The sequence below is a fragment of the Triticum urartu genome, chromosome 5, assembly GCF_003073215.2.
Source record: "Triticum urartu cultivar G1812 chromosome 5, Tu2.1, whole genome shotgun sequence".
Classification (NCBI taxonomy): Eukaryota; Viridiplantae; Streptophyta; class Magnoliopsida; order Poales; family Poaceae; genus Triticum; species Triticum urartu.
The window spans coordinates 285,126,025-285,144,695 of NC_053026.1; the positions used below are offsets into that span (position 1 = coordinate 285,126,025).

At 49.9% G+C, this 18,671-nt stretch overlaps 1 protein-coding gene across 1 annotated transcript; it reads left to right on the forward strand.

Moving 5' to 3' along the window:
* Positions 1–12,615: 12,615 nt before the first annotated feature.
* On the forward strand, positions 12,616–18,451 carry LOC125508623 (mitochondrial acidic protein mam33). Its single transcript, XM_048673378.1, has 3 exons — positions 12,616–12,846; positions 12,925–13,241; positions 18,118–18,451. Exons 1-3 carry the CDS (start codon positions 12,691–12,693, stop codon positions 18,281–18,283), a joined length of 639 nt encoding a protein of 212 aa, XP_048529335.1. The 5' UTR covers positions 12,616–12,690; the 3' UTR covers positions 18,284–18,451.
* Positions 18,452–18,671: the final 220 nt, after the last annotated feature.

Consider the following 18,671-nt stretch of genomic DNA (forward strand, 5'->3'; position numbering starts at 1 on the left):
AATCATATTCCTTCTTCTTCTTCTTCTTCTTAGTCTCATTATCCCACTGAGGACACTCAGAGATGTAGTGACCAGGTTTCTTGCACTTGTGGCATGTTCTCTTCTTGTAGTCATGTGAGGAAGCTTCATCATTTCTTGAGTTGGATCTTGAAGACTTTATGAAGTCTTTCTTCTTGGTGAACCTCTGGAACTTCTTCACAAGCATAGCAAGCTCCTTCCCAATGTCTTTAGGACCCTCAGAACTGCAGTCAAATTCTTCTTCAGATGAGGAAACATCCTTTGCCTTCAAAGCGCGAGTTCGGCCATAGTTAGGACCATATATATCACTTTTCTCAGATAGCTGAAACTCATGTGTGTTGAGCCTCTCAAGTATGTCAGACAAATCGAGAGCCTTGAAGTCAGGGCGTTCTTGAATCATCAGGGCCAGGGTGTCGAATGAGCTGTCAAGTGATCTCAGAAGCGTCTTGACGATTTCGTGCTTGGTGATCTCAGTGGCGCCGAGTGCGCGAAGCTCATTTGTGATATCACCGAGGCGATCAAATGTGAGCTGGACATTCTCATTGTCATTTCTTTTGAAACGGTTGAAGAGGTTGCGAAGAACACCGATCCTTGAGTCTCTCTGGGTTGAGACGCCTTCGTTGACCTTGGAGAGCCAGTCCCAGACTAGCTCCGCAGTTTCCAGTGCACTCACACGGTCGTACTGTCCTTTGGTCAGGTGACCACATATGATGTTCTTGGCGGTTGAGTCCAGTTGAATGAACCTCTTGACATCGGCAGCGGTGACACCTTCACCGACCCTGAGAATGCCGTTCTTGATGACATACCAGAGATCGACGTAGGTGGCTTCAAGATGCATGCGCATCTTATTCTTCCAGTAGGGGTATTCTATGCCATCGAAGACAGGGCACACAGCGGAGACTTTGATTATCCCTACAGTCGACATAGCTAAAACTTCAGGTGGTTAAACCAAATCACATAGAACAAGGGAACACCTCGCTCTGATACCAATCGAAAGTGCTAGTTATCGACTAGAGAGGGGTGAATAGGTGATTTTTATGAAAGTCTTCAAAACACGGGGGCTTTGAAGACAAACAGTAGAAATGAACCTATTGATATGCAGCGGAAAGTAGACTACACTAGACAAGCCATAGTCAAGTAAGCAATGAAATGAAAACATGAAGACTATTAGCAGCTAGGTAGTATGGATCGGGATGGAAAATAGTATGAAGCCAAATGGTAAACAGTCTTCACTCAGTGAAGTCAATCAGATCACACAGGCAAGCAATGACTTCACGAAGACAAACTGTAAAGTAAAGGGAAGTGAAGGATAGAACAAGTAGATTGGTGAAGACAAGATTTGGTAGACCAGTTCGACTTGCTGTGACAACTGTACGTCTGGTTAGGGAGGTTGAGATTTAACTTAGAAGACCGCGTCTTCACCTTATTCCCCTTAAGCTAAGGACACACAGTCCCCGCCCAATCACTCTGGTAAGTCTTCAAGGTAGACTTCCAAACCTTCACATACTTCGTTCACCGGCGATCCAGAATGACTCTTGGACGCTCAGAACGCGACGCCTAACCGGTTGGAGGATTCACAGTCCTCAAGTGTAACAAGTCTTCAGATCACGCGGACAGAAAGACTTCAGTGATGCCTAACACTCTATGGCTTTGGGTGTATAGGGCCTTGTCCTCGCAAGGATCTCTCTCTCAAATGCTTCGGAGGTGGGTTGCTCTCAAACGACAAAAGTCTTATACTAACTCTGAGCAGCCACCAATTTATGGTGTAGGCGGTGGGCTATTTATAGCCAGGAGGCAACCCGACCTGATATGTTCGAAATGACCCTGGGTCACTAAGGAACTGACACGTGTCCAACCCTCAGATTTCAAACACACGCGACAGCTTGACTTGGGCTACAAGTAAAGCTGACTCATCTAGCTCTGGATAAGATTTGCTCTCATTGTTTTTGCTCGAAGACATAGGATTTGGTTAAGCATCACATCAGTCACTCTGACTTTATTCACTTAGACCCCACTTAACAGTACGGTGGTTCCTATGACTCAACAAAGAAGAAAAGGAAACTACAAAACAACTATGTCTTCATACTCCATAGTCTTCATGCGATGTCTTCTCATGTCATAATCTTCATTGTGAATATTTTCACAGACCACCATTGTCTTCAATGTCTTCATACATTTTTAAGGGTCATCTCTGGTAGGTAAACCGAATCAATATGGGACTACTATCTGTGTTATCCTGTGATTCTCATGAACACATTAGTCCCCAACCAATTTTGTCGTCAATACTCCAAAACCAACTAAGGGTGGCACTAGATGCACTTACAGATGCCAAATAGCCCAGACATTTGGGTCAGATATGAGTGGTCCGATTAGGTGTGATTTTTTTGTCCAGGCAGCGTCCGAGCTGTTTACCCAGACAAATCAGGAGAGTATGGGTCTTTTGTAGATGATCTAACAATGGTATTTTTGACATATACTCCCTCCGTCCAAAAAAACTTGTCATCAAAATGGACAAAAAAGTGTATCTAGAACTAAAATACATCTAGATACATCCCCTTTTATTCATTTTGATGACAAGTATTTCCGGACAGAGGGAGTATATTATTCACAAACGTTTCTAAAACTAGTTCAATAAACTCTGAACCATAAGTTTTTCTAAGAAAAAAATCAGAAGCAGAAGTTGATAGAACTATTATGAATGGAAAATTCTCAAAGGTTTATTAGGGAATCATCTTTATATACGTCATTAGTCCGTTATACGGACTCATCTATCCGTATAGGTGTCTCTTTGTAACGCACGCCTATTATAGGCGGCCCAAATTCTTGTATAAATAGATGATTCTGAAATCAAACAAAGCTCTTGATTTTTTTATTCAATCATTTACATTTCATACACATTATGATGCACGCATAGACTCCGTTTGCCAAGAGCATCAGAGAAAAGAAGAATGGTAAGATGGCATGGATGAACCCGCGTTCCTCACCTCTGCCCGGGGGCTCTCCTCCGCCGGTGAACTTTTGGTCGTTGGTGGTGAGGGGGGTCGCCGGATCCCGCGTGTGTGGATCATTTTAGCTTTTGGTTTTAGGTCCCAAGAAGCTTAGGGTTTTGGATCGTTTGACGTCTTGGCTTTGGTGGCGGCAACGGCGATGCTGGATAAAGAAGCTCCAGATTCTTCTCTGGCGAGGCGATCGTCTCTATTATTGGTGAAGGATCTAGGAACCAGTCTCAAGCGGGGATGTCATGGCCATAGAGACATCCTTGTGGTGGACACGTGTCCTCGGGCTCCGCTGTTGCGATGTTGTCTGCTCCAACGTCGGCGCGGAGCTTGGGAGGTAGTCAAGGAGCGGATGCAGATCACAACATCTGGAAGACCGCGTGTGGGCTGGGCTCGTGGTTCATGGATGGCAGGTATGGTTTCCTCCTTCGACGTCTTAGTCATGTGGGGGTGTCAGATCTGAAGTTTGATGATGTGTCCGAGGTGTTGCCCCGGTCTGATTCGTTCAAAGGTAATGGTTTCGTCTTTGGTGAGTGAGGGAGTCCTGGATTGGGGGGGTTCCTCGGACAACCAGACTATATCCTTTGGCCGGACTGTTGGACTATGAAGATACAAGATTGAAGACCTCGTCCCGTGTCCGGGTGGGACTCTCCTTTGCATGGAAGGCAAGCTTGACAATTCGGATATGTAGATCTCCTCCCTTGTAACCGACTCTATGTAACCCTAGCCCCCTCCGGTGTCTATATAAACCGGAGGGTTTAGTCCGTAGGACAACAACAATCATAATCATAGGCTAGCTTCTAGGGTTTAGCCTCTACGATCTCGTGGTAGATCAACTCTTGTAATACTCATATCATCAAGATCAATCAAGCAGGAAGTAGGGTATTACCTCCATAGAGAGGGCCCGAACCTGGGTAAACATTGTGTCCCCAGCCTCCTGTTACCATCCACCTTAGACGCATAGTTCGGGACCCCCTACCCGAGATCCGCCGGTTTTGACACCGACATTGGTGCTTTCATTGAGAGTTCCACTGTGTCATCACCATAAGGCTTGATGGCTCCTTCGATCACTGGCAATGATGCGATCCAGGGTGAGGTTTTTCTCCCCGGACAGATCTTCATATTCGGCGGCTTCGCACTGCGGGCCAACTCGCTTGGCCATCTGGAGCAGATCGAGAGCTACGCCCCTGGCCGCTAGGTCAGGTTTGGAAACTTAAACTATACTGCCGACATCTGCGGAGACTTGATCTTCGACGGATTCGAGCCTGTGCCAGGTGCGCCGCACAATCACGACGAGCATGATTTAGCTCTGCCACCGGATAGTGTTCGGGAGATCACACCTGTGGCAACTCCGGCCCTTGATCCGGAGCAGATCGCGCCATCTGAGGACGGGTGTATGGACCCCGCCATGGAGGCCGCACGCTTAGCGGCGATAGACCCTTGGATTCGTCCCCGGCCACAGGCTCCGAACCACCTGCGTCCGTGCCTATCGAATCTAATTGGGCACCGATCATGGAGTTTACCTCCACGGATATCTTTCAGCACTCGCCCTTGGGCGACGTGCTAAATTCATTGAGGTCTCTCTCCTTGTCAGGAGACCCTTCGCCGAACTATGTCCGGCTTGAGTGGGAAGCGGACGATGAAGAAATTAATTCCCCACCCACCACCCACTTAATAGCCACTGTCGACGACTTAACCGACATGCTTGATTTCGGCTCCGAAGACATCGACGGTAAGGACGACGATGCAGGAGAGGAACAGGAACCACCACCCACAGGGCGCTGGATAGTCACTTCGTCACACGATATATACATGGTGGATACACCCAAAGAAAACAATGACGAGGAGAGGAAGGATGCAGCGAAGGATAATCCCCTCGAGAAGCAACCAAAGCGACGACGTAGGCGCCGCTCCAAATCCCGCCTCGGCAAAAACAGCGATAACAGCGCTGGAAAGAATAATACCCCGGTCGACTCCAAAGGAAATGATGACCACAGGGATCCAGCAACAGAGTAGGATGAACCAGCTGACGATGAGCACGATACAGAGCCGCTGCCCGATCACGGCGACGCCGAGGGTAAAGCTAACCAACCTGTCTCCGGAGAGGAGAACAGTCCGGACGACGATGCACACATCATCCCGGAAAGGCACTTGGAGCAAGAGAACCTCCATAGAAGGCTTATCACCACCGTGAGGAGTCTAAAGAAGCAGAAGCAAAGGCTTAAGGCCGCGCAAAATACACTAAACAGTATATGGAACAAAGTGCTCGACATTGAAGAAAAGTACGATGGCAGTCGCCACACAAAGAGCTATCCAAAGCGCAAGCTGCTACCTGAATTCAATGATGAGGCTTTAGAGCCTACACAGCCGAAAAATAAAATGGTCGATTAGCCGGATCGACCACCCCGTGGCTAACGATGTCAAACACAAGTTAATACACGACTTACGTGAGGACTTGCACCAAAAAGCCGGTCTGACCAGGTCCATCTATGGATCTAGGAAGCGCGCTCTGGCACAGAATCAAACCCAAACACTAAAACCATCAGAACGCCATGACACATCCAAATACAGGGGTGGCGCGCACCCCCCATGCTTCACCGATGAGGTTCTGGATCACGAATTTCTCGAGAGATTCAAACCCATGAACATAGAGGCATACGACGGAACGACCGATCCTGGGGTCTGGATCGAGGACTTTATCCTCCATATCCACATGGCTCGCGGAGATGATCTCCATGCCATCAAATACTTGCCCCTCAAGTTGAAAGGACCAGCTCGGCACCGGTTGAAGAGCCTCCCCAAAAACTCAATTGGAAGTTGGGAAGAGCTTGAGAATGCTTTTAGGGCCAATTTTGAAGGGACCTATGTCCGACCTCCGGATGCAGACGATTTAAGTCACATAACTCAACAGCCCGGAGAGTCAGCCTGAAAGCTTTGGAACAGATTCCTCACTAAGAAGAATCAAATTGTTGATTGCCCGAACGCTGAAGCCTTAGCGGCTTTCAAACACAGTGTCCAGGACAAATGGCTCGCCAGACACCTCGGCCAGGAAAAACCAAGGACAATGGCAGCCTTAACAAGCCTTATGACCCGCTTTTGCGCGGGCGAAGATAGTTGGCTGGCCCGTAGCGGCAACAGCGACCCAGGCACATCCGAAGTCAGGGATGGCAATGGAAAACCACGATACAATAAAAGCAAGCATCGAAACAATGAAGACAACCCAGACAACACAACGGTAAACGCCGGATTCAGGGGCTCTCGACCCGATCAACAGAAAAAACCATTCAAAGGCGGCAGAGATGGACCGTCCAGCCTAAACAAGATTCTAGACAGATTATGTCAGATTCATGGCACCTCCGACAAACCTGCAAACCACACCAACAGAGAATGTTAGGTCTTCAAGAAGGCCGGCAAGCTAAACGCCGAACAAAAGGGGAGGGAGACACCAAGTGAGGACGAGGATGAGCCTCGCCAGCAAAACACTGGGGGACAGAAAAAATTCCCACCAGAGGTCAAAACAGTGAACATGATTCATGTAACAAAGAGGAGGAGCACACGCGCACTCCGAGACATATGCGTTGTGGAGTCTGTCACCACCAAGTTCAACCCTTGGTCAGCCTGCCCGATCACTTTTGGTCGCAGGGATCACCCGACTAGTATCTGGCACGGGGGATCAGCCGCCTTGGTACTAGACCCAATAATTGACAGATACCATCTCACCCGAGTCCTTATGGACGGCGGCAGTAGTCTTAATCTAATATATCAGGACACAGTCCGCAAAATGGGGATAGACCCGACAAGAATCGGCCAAAGCAATACTACCTTTAAAGGAGTAATACCAGGCCAGAGGCCCGCTACACGGGCTCTCTAATACTAGAGGTTGTATTTGGTTCTCTTGACAACTTCTGAAGTGAAAAATTAACCTTCGACATCGCTCCATTCCGAAGCGGTTATCAAGCACTACTCGGAAGAATGACCTTCGCTTGTTTTAATGCAGTACCGCATTGCGCTTATCTTAAGCTTAAGATGCCCGGTCCACATGGCATCATCATAGTTAGCGGAAACACAGAGTGTTCCTTACATGCGGAAGAGTGTATGGCGGCTTTAGCAGCCGAACACTGACGACCTCTCCAACCAGAATAAATGATCGATCGTCAAGACCGTGGACACGGCTAGACGAGTCCGGCACACCCCTAGTTGTAACAGCTCAGATAAACCTGAGATTGGGTCGATGGATATCCCCCCATAGGTGGCGCTAGGGGCTTCCCGCATGTAAAAAGGACTACAGTTCGGCTTGAACTTATTTAGATTGAATTTTAATGGTTTATTAAGAATAACCATTTTTCACACGAAGACTTTAACCTAGGATTTTTCTTTTACAGATGATAATCGTGCTACACCCTTCCAGGATACGGCATAATGGAGACACAGGCACAGACATGCAGCAGGGCCCCGCTCAAAGGTTTCTTTTTAGATTAAGACCCTGTGTAAACCTTTCTTACTGTCTCTTGTTGCTTCACACCCTCCGACTGCTCAACACAACTGAGAGGGATGCTGGCGTTATTGGCATTTGGCCACGTCAGACCGATGCACGTGCCTGGAAATCCAGGGTTCATTATCAAGGGCGTTACTTAGCCCGGTATATGTTGTAAAGTCCGAATACCTTAGGGAGTGTTCGGCGTCGCGAGTTTGGCCTTATATGCATCAGCTCTGAATCATGTCTTTGGTCAATAGTTGGGTTTGCCCGGCTCCCGTGTTTTGCTACCTTACGTTCCGCTCTATCGGCTAAGGTGGCACCGAGAGAACTACTGCGATTGTGCCCTGGTTCATCTGGATGAGCACCTCAGTAGAGAAACCCGAAAACTGACTGTCATGATAAAGCGTGAGACTAGTCAACCACTCAAGGACTCAGCGGAATCTTCGTGATTCCTACGCATTAACGAAGGACCGGTTTCCCGGTCACATATATACGTGCACCGTATTTGGATAAGCGCGGAAGTACCAGGGGCTATATAGTAGCCCCACTGTCAAACTCCTATGGCTAAGTGAAAGTGTTAAAGCTATATAGTCCGATTGCCTTGTTCGCCGCGCCATCACCTCCTTAATGGACCAAGACGTTGGATCAAGTGTGAATACGTGCTTTTTTGAACACCCCCGCATTATATGCGTGGGGGCTGAAGCCGATGAATGCAAACTTTCAGGTTATATACATACATAAACAGCCGCACAGGAGGCATCATAATACTTTCAGGCAAAAGTATAAACATAGCCTTTATAATTCAAATAGCATTGTTTTTACAATTGGGATACATGTCACTCGAACATGATACTCTTCGAGCACTGAGCCTATGTTAAACGAGCGCCTTCTAGGACTTCTTCAAAATAGTGCTCGGCTGAGACCTGGCCTACGGTCGGACCTCAGGTTGCAATAGCGGTGTCATCCATCTCTACCCAGTAGGTCTTAACACGGGCAAGGGCCATCCGCGCACCCTCTATGCACGCCGACCTCTTTACAGCGTCGATATGCGGCACAACACCAAGGAATCGTTGCACTAAACCAAAGTAACTATTCGGCCTTGGTCCTTCCGGCCAAAGATGATCCACGACAAACCTCATGGCAAGCCCGGACAACCTATGGAGCTCAGCCCACTCGGCCATTTGCTCATTTAACAGCAGCGGACGCGTTGGAGTACTGAACTGCGACCAGAACAACTTTTCCACTTTGTGACCTTTTTTATATTTGAAAAACTCAGTCGCATCAACAACACTTGTTGCCAAGTCCAAGTACGCGTCTACGGAACTCCATAATTGATCCAGAGGGGCATACTTCGAATCTCCGAACTTCGTCCACAACAAAAAGGGCTTCCCAGCCATGATATCTCCGGCTTGACAGAGCTCCTCCTTCGCCGCTCTGATTTTAAAACGGGTTTCCTTGGCTGCTTCCATGGCTTTCTTCAGGTCAGCCGCTCTTGCTTGGTTTTCCTTTTCAAGCAACTCATATCGGTCGGCGGCATCTTTCAGCTCAACAGCCATCTTGGCTATTTTATCTTCGCTCTTGTGATGAGCAGTCTATTTGGCTCTTAAGTCTTCGGCCGCCTTTAGGGCGGCCGCATCACTTCTCCTGGCTTGTTCCTTGGCTCGGGCAAGTTCCGCCCGAAGGGTCTCCACGGCGGCAGCTCCATCTGCAGTCACAGCATATTATAGATACTAGCATCATGCTCCTCTTAATATCTGTTGACCACCCAAAAATACATACCCTGTGCCTCGTCAAGCCGCTTGTTCACAAGTGCAATGTCGACATCTACCATGTCAAGTTGCCAGCTCAGTCCAGCAAACTCAGCAGTCCGGCCAGCCACCGGACCGTCAGCCGCCTGCACATAAAAGCAGCGCGATCATTACCTGGGACTATGATCCACTGTTTGCCGCCTCTGGACAGCAACCAGAGTCTTAGGGGCTACTACCTATATAGAGCACACCTAGCGTATGCGGTACCATAAAAAAATTTATATATTATTTTGCGTACCTCAAAGCCTCTCAGCGGGCTCGTAAAAGTTTCATGCAACCCACTTTTGACGGATGAAATCCTCTCAACCACCGTACCAATTAAAGTACGATGCTCCTCTGAGATAGCCGCTTTCTCCAAAAGACCCATCAGTATGTCCGGTTGTGCACCGGACAATCCCAGACTTTTTCTGTTGCTCTCCTTAGAAGCCGAATACTCCAGACTTCGGGTGGCCGAAGGGTTGCCTTCTGGCCTTGGCGGATCAGGAGAAATCCTCCGTGATGACACCTCAGGGTCATCCGCCCCAGGAGGCGAGGAGATAGGGGGAGGCGTTTCACTCTCCATCATCTCCGAAAGAAGATCCCCCGAAGACAAACTCTGTCCAGAAGGGCTACGATCCGGATGGCAAGACATATGTCTCGGTTACTGTCCTCGGAGATAAAGCAGAATATATTTACCAAAAGTACTCTTGTTCACTTACAGCTCGATGGAGGGTTGACCCCCTTGCGGGCACTGTGCGGTAAGGACGCCCTCTGGGGAGGGCCCCTTGGCGAAGGTTTCTTCCCTCGTTTGGAAACTCTCGTTTCCAAGTCTTCGGAGATGGTCCTTTTCCTTCCTTGGGGAGAGGGGATTCTAGATTCTTCTCCCCGATTATCCTCCTTCGCGGGGACACTGATTCCCCCGGTTTGGATGAGCGATGTGTGAGGCCCGCTTTCGGCTTCTTTATCCCCCCCTTTATCTTCCCCTGATGGCACTTGATAAAGTGCGTGCTCGAGCATCCTGGCTAGTACAGGATCTGGTGAACCTTCGGGAAGGGGGGCCGAATACCTGATCATCTTCGCCTTTCTTATCCAGTCCTGGCCAAGATCGATTTTTTCAGAATGATGTTGTGACAAATAAAAAGACAGCATGTTTGGCCGTGGAATTACTTACCTGGGTATCTGAACGGTTGCAGTTGAGACCCGCATCCTCGGTGGTGTCCGGACACTTTATTCGTGATCCGAAGAACAATCCATACATCTCTTCGAGCGTCACGCCGAAGAACTGTTGAATAGTTCGCGGTCCTTCCGGGTTGAACTCCCACATACGGAGAGATCGACGTTGGCATGGCAAGACCCGACGAACTAGCATAACTTGCATTACCTTGACAAGACTGACATCCCTCTTGAGGAGATCTCAGATGCGACTTTGCAATGTCGGCACGTCATTAATTGCCCCCAGTCCAGCCCCTTGTTGACCCATGACGCCAGTTGTGGCGGGGGGGGGGGGGGCTGGGCGGAAGGCGGAGGCAGCTACCCACTTCGTACTTCGGGGAGCTGTGATGTAAAACCATTCCCGTTGCCATAAGTTGGACACCTCCGGGAAGGATCCCTTTGGCCCTGGAGCATCGATGCCTTTGCTTATTATGGCACCTCTGCATTCTGCGTGTCGCCCATCGATCATCTTCAGCTTCACATTGAAGGTCTTGAGCCATAATCCGAAGTGTGGGGTGATGCGGAGGAAGGCCTCACACACGACGATAAACGACGAGATGTGAAGGATGGCATCTGGAGCCAGATCGTGGAAATCGAGCCCGTAATAGAACATAAGCCCTCTAACAAAGGGATCAAGACTAAAGCCTAGCCCTCGGAGAAAGTGGGAAACAAATACGACGCTCTCGTTGGGTTCGGGAGTGGGGATGACCTGCCCTTGAGCAGGCAGCCTGTGCGAGATTTCGGCGGTCAGATACCTGGCTTCCCTTAGCTTCTTGATGTCCTCCTCTGTGACAAAGGAAGTCATCCACCGGCCTTGAAGGTTGGATCCGGACATGGTTGAAGGACCGAAGCGCTTAGCCTGGGCCTTGGCTGTTGGAACTCGGGGTGGGGGGAGGATTGAGTGCGAGAAGAAAAGGACAGGCCTTGGCCCCTTTATAAAGAGGGCGAATATCAAGCGTCCTCCGCGTGGCCGTTTGGAACTTACCTAAAATCGAGGAGTCATACTAGCAGGCGTGGTTGGGTTACCCACACCCGTATCGATGAGAATCTCGTGATAAGGGGACACGATCTCTGCTTCGACAAGACGTGCCAAGAAAACCGCCTCGCAATATGTGCAGTAGCTGGTTGAGAAAAACGGTTTGAATAATGACCGGCCATGGCGTGATGTCACGTTATGAAAAGTTGTCAGCAGATTAGATTTGTGGAAATATTATACTCTCTACGGTGGTATGTGGAATTTGTTTTGCAGAGCCGGACACTATCTTTGTATTCGAAATCTTCTATGGAGTATTCAAAGGAGGAACCTGCCTTGCAATGCCGAAAACAATCTGCGCGCCGGACTCATCGTCATTGAAGTCTGGTTTAGGGGCTAATGAGGGAGTCCTAAATTGGAGGGGTCCTCGGATAGCCGGACTATATTCTTTGGCCGGATTGTTGGACTATGAAGATACAAGATTGAAGACCTCGTCCCGTGTCCGGGTGGGACTCTCCTTTGCGTGGAAGGCAAGCTTGGCAATCGGATATGTAGATCTCCTCCCTTGTAACCGACTCTGTGTAACCCTAGCCCCCTCCGTTGTCTATATAAACCGAAGGGTTTAGTCCTTAGGACAACAACAATCATAATCATAGGCTAGTTTCTAGGGTTTAGCATCTATGATCTCGTTGTAGATCAATTCTTGTAATACTCATATCATCACGAGCAATCAAGTAGGAAGTAAGTTATTAGCTCCATCGAGAGGGCCCGAACCTGGGTAAACATTGTGTCCCACACCTCGTGTTACTATCCACCTTAGACGCACAGTTCAGGACCCCTTACCCGAGATTCACCGGTTTTGACACCGACAGCGAGCCACCTTGAAGGTCCGCAAAGTTGCATATCAGCGATGGAGCCACATCAAGCTTGAGTGAGAAGGTGATCCGTCATTTTTTCTTTCGATGACTGCTACAATGGTGCCGGAGACAGGTCACTGGCGTTGGTGTCAAGCGCAGAGACGTTCTGCTGTCTTTTTAGTTTTGTCATGTTGGTCTTTATGTGCCTTGTATATTAATCTTTACGAATGAGACACATATTCATGAAGAAAAAGGTTTTTGTTTTTTGTTTTTGAGCTGTGCTCATGGTTGATTTGGTTTGCGAACGGACCGCTACGACCGCACCAGGCTCGAGTCGCGACCGATCCGCATCTCTCTCAAGCCCGGTGCGATGTTCCTGCGGCGCCTGAGCACGTCCGCCTCCGCCGTCCTCCGCCGGCGCCGCCGCGGCGCCAAGGACGACGGCGTCCTAGCCGCCCTGCGTGCGGAGATCGCCCACGAGCTCTCCTCGCCCCCCTCCTCCTCCCCCCCTTCCCTCCATTCTCAGGTACCCCTCGCCCTATCCTCCCACCACTGACTTCCAGCCCCAACCCAGCGCCACTCACGTCCCCTTTCCCATTCGCAGGAGGCTCTCGACTTTGACACCGTGTCGGACGCGCCGCGTGCGCAGGACGTGCTTCTGCGCCGCCGCGGAGACGCCGAGGAGGTCCACGTGTCGGCGCTGCTCGCCCCGCTGCGGTTCGAAGGCGAGGAGCCGCTGCCCAGGGACGCGCTCATGAAGGTGTTCATCAGCAAGCCAGGAGTGGAACCGCTGCTGCGCTTCGACTGCCGCGCGGTTGCCGCCGGCCGCGGCGCTGCTGCTGGCTATGATATAACTGCCCTCTCGTATCACGCGTTCCCTGGCGATGGTGGAGACAGCAAGTATGAAGGGCCAGACTTCGGGTAATGTTCCTTGCGTTGCTTGATTTTTTATTCTGCTATAATGATGTTATGTATATTAGGGAGGGAGCATTCTGAATTAAAAGCAGGAACATGAAAAAACACCACTATGGCTAGCATTGCGCAGCCTGAAATCCTAGCTTAGTCTTTACTTTCTGTTGCACAAGGATGTTGGTACTTTGTTATTCCGTTATCTCTGATAGAGTGATAGTGGAACCTGGCTGGTGTGGTCAGTTGGAAAATAAGGGCCTCTTTGATTCGTAGGATTTTGAAAACGTAGGAATAGGAAAAGTGTAGGGTTGGAGTGGCAATGCCCATTTGAATCCTATAGAATTAGCAGATTTTGAAAACGTAGGAATAGGAAAAGTGTAGGGTTGGAGTGGCAATGCCCATTTGAATCCTATAGAATTAGCAATGATTGTTTGATGTCACGGGAAAAACAAAGGAATTGTACAAAGAGGTTGGAGTGGATGTTAAATTTCCTATGAAATGTAGTACAAAAGATTCCATAGGAAAAATTCCTATGGGATCCAATCATATGAATCAAAGGACCAACATAGGAAAAAATCCTAAGAATTTCAATCCTCCAGAAATCCTATAAAATTCCTTTGAATCAAAGAAGCCCTAAAAACATGAATCCGATAGGAATGAAGTGCAAATCACAGGACTTCTTTACAAAGCCCCAAGAAGGGTGAATGAATTATCATTTTGTTTGAACATAGAAAAATCGCCTCAATCATAAGCGAATGTGTTTAGAAAAATGATTTTGGTGAATTTTGAAATTCCGGTGGTACTGGAGCATAGGAAATCTATCCGTAGGAATTCGGCAGCACCGTTTCTGTGAACCAAAGGGCATTTATACAGAAAAATTCTTAAGGATCGGAATCCTCCAAAAAAAAAAATCTTACAATACAAAGGGTGACTGACCGCAGAATTTCTCATGAATTATCTGGGGAGAGTCTGTTTTTACGTTCAGTGGAATTTCCCAATAGCTGGATGCAGGATGTAAGAGCAACTCCAACGGGCCGACCCAAACGGACGGTGATTTTGTCCGCTTTTTGTCCGTTTGGGTCGGCCAGGCGGACACGGATGTCTGCTTCCGCGTTTGGGTCGGCGTGTGCGCCCAACGCTGGCCCGACCCATTTTGACGGCGCTAGAAAAAAAAGAACACATGCATATTTTAAAAAAACAACATTAATTAAACATTACAGCCGGCCAGGCCGGTGAGAGTCCACGCGTCCACATTAGCATTTAAGAAAAATAAAAACAACCTAAACTACGAGGCGGCGTGCTGCCCTAGGCGGCAGCGTCGTCCTCCTCCTCGGGGTCGGTGAGGTCGATGAGCGTCGGCGCAGGGCCGGCCCAGGGGAACGCCGTGTTCCAGGCGGCAGCGATGTAGGCCGCGGGTAGCTGTTCCGGCGCGGGGGGCCGGGCGGCCGCCTGTGTAGCCGCAGCCTGGCGCGCCTCCTCCTCAGCCTCGGGCTGCTCCTCCTCGAGGTCGCGCTCGGGCATCTCCTCGTACTCGCCACGACGACGCTCCTCGGCCAGCCGTTGCTGGCGCCACATCTCGAGGTACGCCGCCTCCTGCGCCGGCGTCGCCCCCATCCAAACCGGTGGCGCGGACACCCACTCGCGCAGTACTCCCGTCCAGGAGTAGCGCTCGATGGGGGACGACTCTGGGTCGGGCTCCGGCTGCGGCTCCGGGTAGGCCTTGACGCGGCGTCGGGTAGGCCTTGACGCGGCGTCGGGGAGGGGACGACGTGGCCACCGGCGGCAGCACGCAGTCGCCGGTCGCGGAGAGGGCAATGGCCTGCGCCATGGCCGCCTCGTAACGAGCTTCCTCTTCCTCCACCGCCTCCACCCTGCGCCGCTCATCCTCCTTGCTCTCGCGGTAGACCGCCGCAAGGGCCGCCCGGTAGGCGTCCTCCGCCGCCTGGTCCTCCTCGCGGACGACGAGCGGGGGCGGTGACAGGCTGCGGTCGACCTCGCGCACGCCGCGGCGCCTCGCCTCCTCGTGCTCGAAGGCGAACCACCTCTTCCAGTTCTGCGAGTCGGATGCGTAGGTGGCATCGCGGCGCTACTCCGGCGTCAGCAGCACCAGCCGGCGCTGCACCTCCTCCGCGTGCGCCCTAGCCGACCGCGGCGCCGCCGGCACTGGGATCCTCTCTGGATCCAGATGCCAGTCGTGCGGTAGGGTGACGTCGGGGTACGGCAGAGGCATGCGGTGCTGCCAGTGCCACTCCGCCTGGTGCATTGGCACGTTCACGTGCTGCCTCTGCCGGCGAGCCGGCGGCGGCAGAGGTGGGAGGAACTCCGAGGGGAAAGGGATGGCGGGGGCCTTGCCCTTGGTCTTGCTGCTGCTGGTGTCGGAGAAGAGCCCCATCTTACTGTGGTGGTGGTGGTGGTGGCTAGGGTTTGCCGGCGACGGGGGAGCAGAGCTTGCTAGATGTGGACGGCGAGTTTGGATGAGGACGGCCCTGCCGCACGGTCGGCTTAAAAAAGGATGACCGCCGTCGTTGACGCGTGGGCCCGTGGTCATAAATTAAGCTGACCGCGTGGGCAGCGGGTAGTTGGACGGCCGCCAGGTGGGGACGCGGCGAACGCCGAGAAGGCGCGCGTGGCGTCCGTTCCGCGTCCGCGCCGACACATTTGGGGCGCAAATTTGGGCTGCAAATGCGTTGGCGCGGACGCGAAGCGGACGTGATTTGGGTTTGGGTCGGCGCGTTGGGCCCACTGATTACGAGTCGAACGACTAGTCGAGACTAGTCTATGAGTCGCAAAGTGGAGGTCGACTGCGATTCTCGTGTAGACTAGTTTACCGAGTCGAGATGTGGATGGATTAGTCGACGACTAGTCTGGGCTAGTCGACATGTTCTAGTCGAGTGACTCAAAAATTTGATGGTATAAATGAGCTTGCTCATCCCGCGGGAGGGCAACCCTAGTTCTTTCCAGGCTTGCTCCTCACCTAGATGCGCCACCGGCTGCTGGACGCGCCCGTCGAGCCCTCCTCGCGCCGCCATGGCCATGACCCGTAGGCGAGCGCGGCCCTGAGGCCAGAGAGAGGAGAGGAAGGGAGGAGGCACGGCGGTGGTCGGCGAGCTCGCCGGCGGAAGGGGCGGGAGGCGCGGGTCACGCGCACATGCTCCCGTGCGTGATGGCGCTGGCGGCGGTGATGGGATCGATTGGGAGCTTGGGTTCCAGTGACTGGGACGTGAGCTAAGTAGGCTAGCCACTTGGGCCCAAATGGGCCAGCTGGTGGGGGGCGTGCTGCGCAGCGCTGGGCTGGGCCTGACAAGTGTTGGCTAGCACTGCTGGTTTTATTGTATATACTGTAATGTGCTGTACAGTTTACTACATACTACTACATACTGCTACTAGGTATTAGTAGTTGAGTACTACAGTACTATGTCGACTAGTCTAGCACTAGTCTAAGACTAGTCCGATTAGTCTATGAGTCTCAACCTCGGAACGACTCGTCGACTCGTAATCCTTGGTTGGGCCGCCACTTTTGTCCGTGCCGACTCAAACGGACGCAGGCGGATGAAGTGGGTCGCCCCATTGAAGTTGCTCTAAAGAGCATAGGATTTTCTTGTCACAACACCTCTGCCATTGATAACTGTAAGTCTGAAACTCCTGTTGCAGTTTGTGGAGACCACTAACTGCTGGTGGTCTTACTTTTAAACCTAAAATTATTTAAGAGGAAATGCCAGTACCACTTCCAGTTGTTTAGATTCCTTTTGTACAAAGGGGACTTATCAGTTGTTGCCCTAACTCTTTGGATGACTGCCATTATTTTAGTTTGAATAGTTATTTTCCTATATAATATATTTGATAGTGGTTCAAATTTTTGGAATTTTGGATATTACACTGAGAGACCTGAGATCCTTCTTTGCCAATAAATATTGCGGCAGTATACTTTATGAGATCATCCCTTTGTGGCACATTTGTGCAATTGCTTTTGATTTGGGCACTAAATTAGTTAAATGATATACTCCCTCAGAGTTGATCTATCTGAAAGGTGTTGAATATTAAAATTCTAGGTTCTGCTTTATTTCATTCCCTAATTTCTCAAAATTGCTGCTCGCGGGTGTAATACCGAATTAAAGCATCATATGTCGCCTTTAGTTGATAGAGAAGTTTGCGTGAATGTAGTGTAGCACCTGACTTGCCCCAAGTCATGTCTACTACTTGGCATGCGACTTATGGTAGCAATTGGAACCGGTACCTTTCTCCATTGTGAAGTTGGGCATGAGATACAGTAAGAGGTTTTGTCGATTATTATTGTAAGGGAAGGGACAAAGGGTAATGGTTTTGATAGTAGGAACAATTAAACATCACTTTTTCGGGATCGGCATAGATGTAGAATTACTCGAAATAGCTGTGCTGTTTTACTGTAATGTATAATTAGGCTAAACCAAATGGTATAGAGAGAGTTTGTTCTATAAATTAGGAGGAGCTAATTCATGATATGTAATATGATAATTTGTAAACTTGTACCATTTGCTTGATGACTTGTCTCAGATTGGTCATTTAGGCTTAAACCGTTTTTGACCGGATAAGGCACACAGTGCATCTTCTGCCAAAACTCCATACCTGATGCATGTTAAGCTGGGGCTAGACTGGGACAACAACAATAACAACAACAACAACAACTGGATGTGTTTCTCATCCATGAAATTCTTCTTGTCGATGTTAACTATATCAGTTGTTTCAATGTATAATGATCATGTTGTCCCACCATAGACAAAAGGATCACATTTATAATTTACAAAGACACCAAAAAGACAATTGATTCCTTTAAAAAGCAGCAAGCTCAAGAAGCATGTGCTGTTCCTCTCTAATTTCACTGAGTGTGTGTGTTTTTCATTCTGATGTGCAGGGATTTGGATCCTAAGCTACAGGCTGCACTGAAAGAATATCTCCTGGCAAGAGGCGTTACCCCCGAACTGGCGACCTCACTTCGTGAACACTTGCTTCAGAAGGAGCAGGCCCAGTACGTGAGCTGGCTGAAAACATTGGAGGGGATGTTCACCAAAGATCATTGACCTGATCGTTGTCCAAAAAGATGAAGAAGAGAACGATTGTTAACCTATTAGTCCTCATCTGTTCAACTTTGCTCGTCAATTGTTAGTCTGTTCCTGACGAGTCGAATGCTTAATGTTCTTTTGGCCGTGACAATGCGGGATATAAGGTGAATGCTGTATCTCGGTTAAGTTTGTGTCCTGTCCAGTTACAGTAATGGTGTTCTTGTTGAGTTCGATGAACTGTCAAGTGTTATCACCAGCGGCCTGTCTTGTTGCTGATTGGTGATGCTGGATTTGGGGTTTTGGACCATGAGATGAAGGCCTGAAGGTGATGGTGGATTTGTGCTTTTCGGTCGGACAAGATCAACATTCCAGTAAAACACCCCATTTAGCTTCTTTTTTTTAACAA

What these genes read in the sequence shown, in the direction of transcription:
- LOC125508623 (XM_048673378.1), top strand. Translation starts at nt 12,691, where the DNA reads ATGTTCCTGCGGCGCCTGAGCACGTCCGCCTCCGCCGTCCTCCGCCGG. An exon ending in CCCCTTCCCTCCATTCTCAG is followed by an intron (nt 12,847 to 12,924) that starts GTACCCCTCGCC and finishes TCCCATTCGCAG; the next exon opens with GAGGCTCTCGACTTTGACAC. An exon ending in TATGAAGGGCCAGACTTCGG is followed by an intron (nt 13,242 to 18,117) that starts GTAATGTTCCTT and finishes TCTGATGTGCAG; the next exon opens with GGATTTGGATCCTAAGCTAC.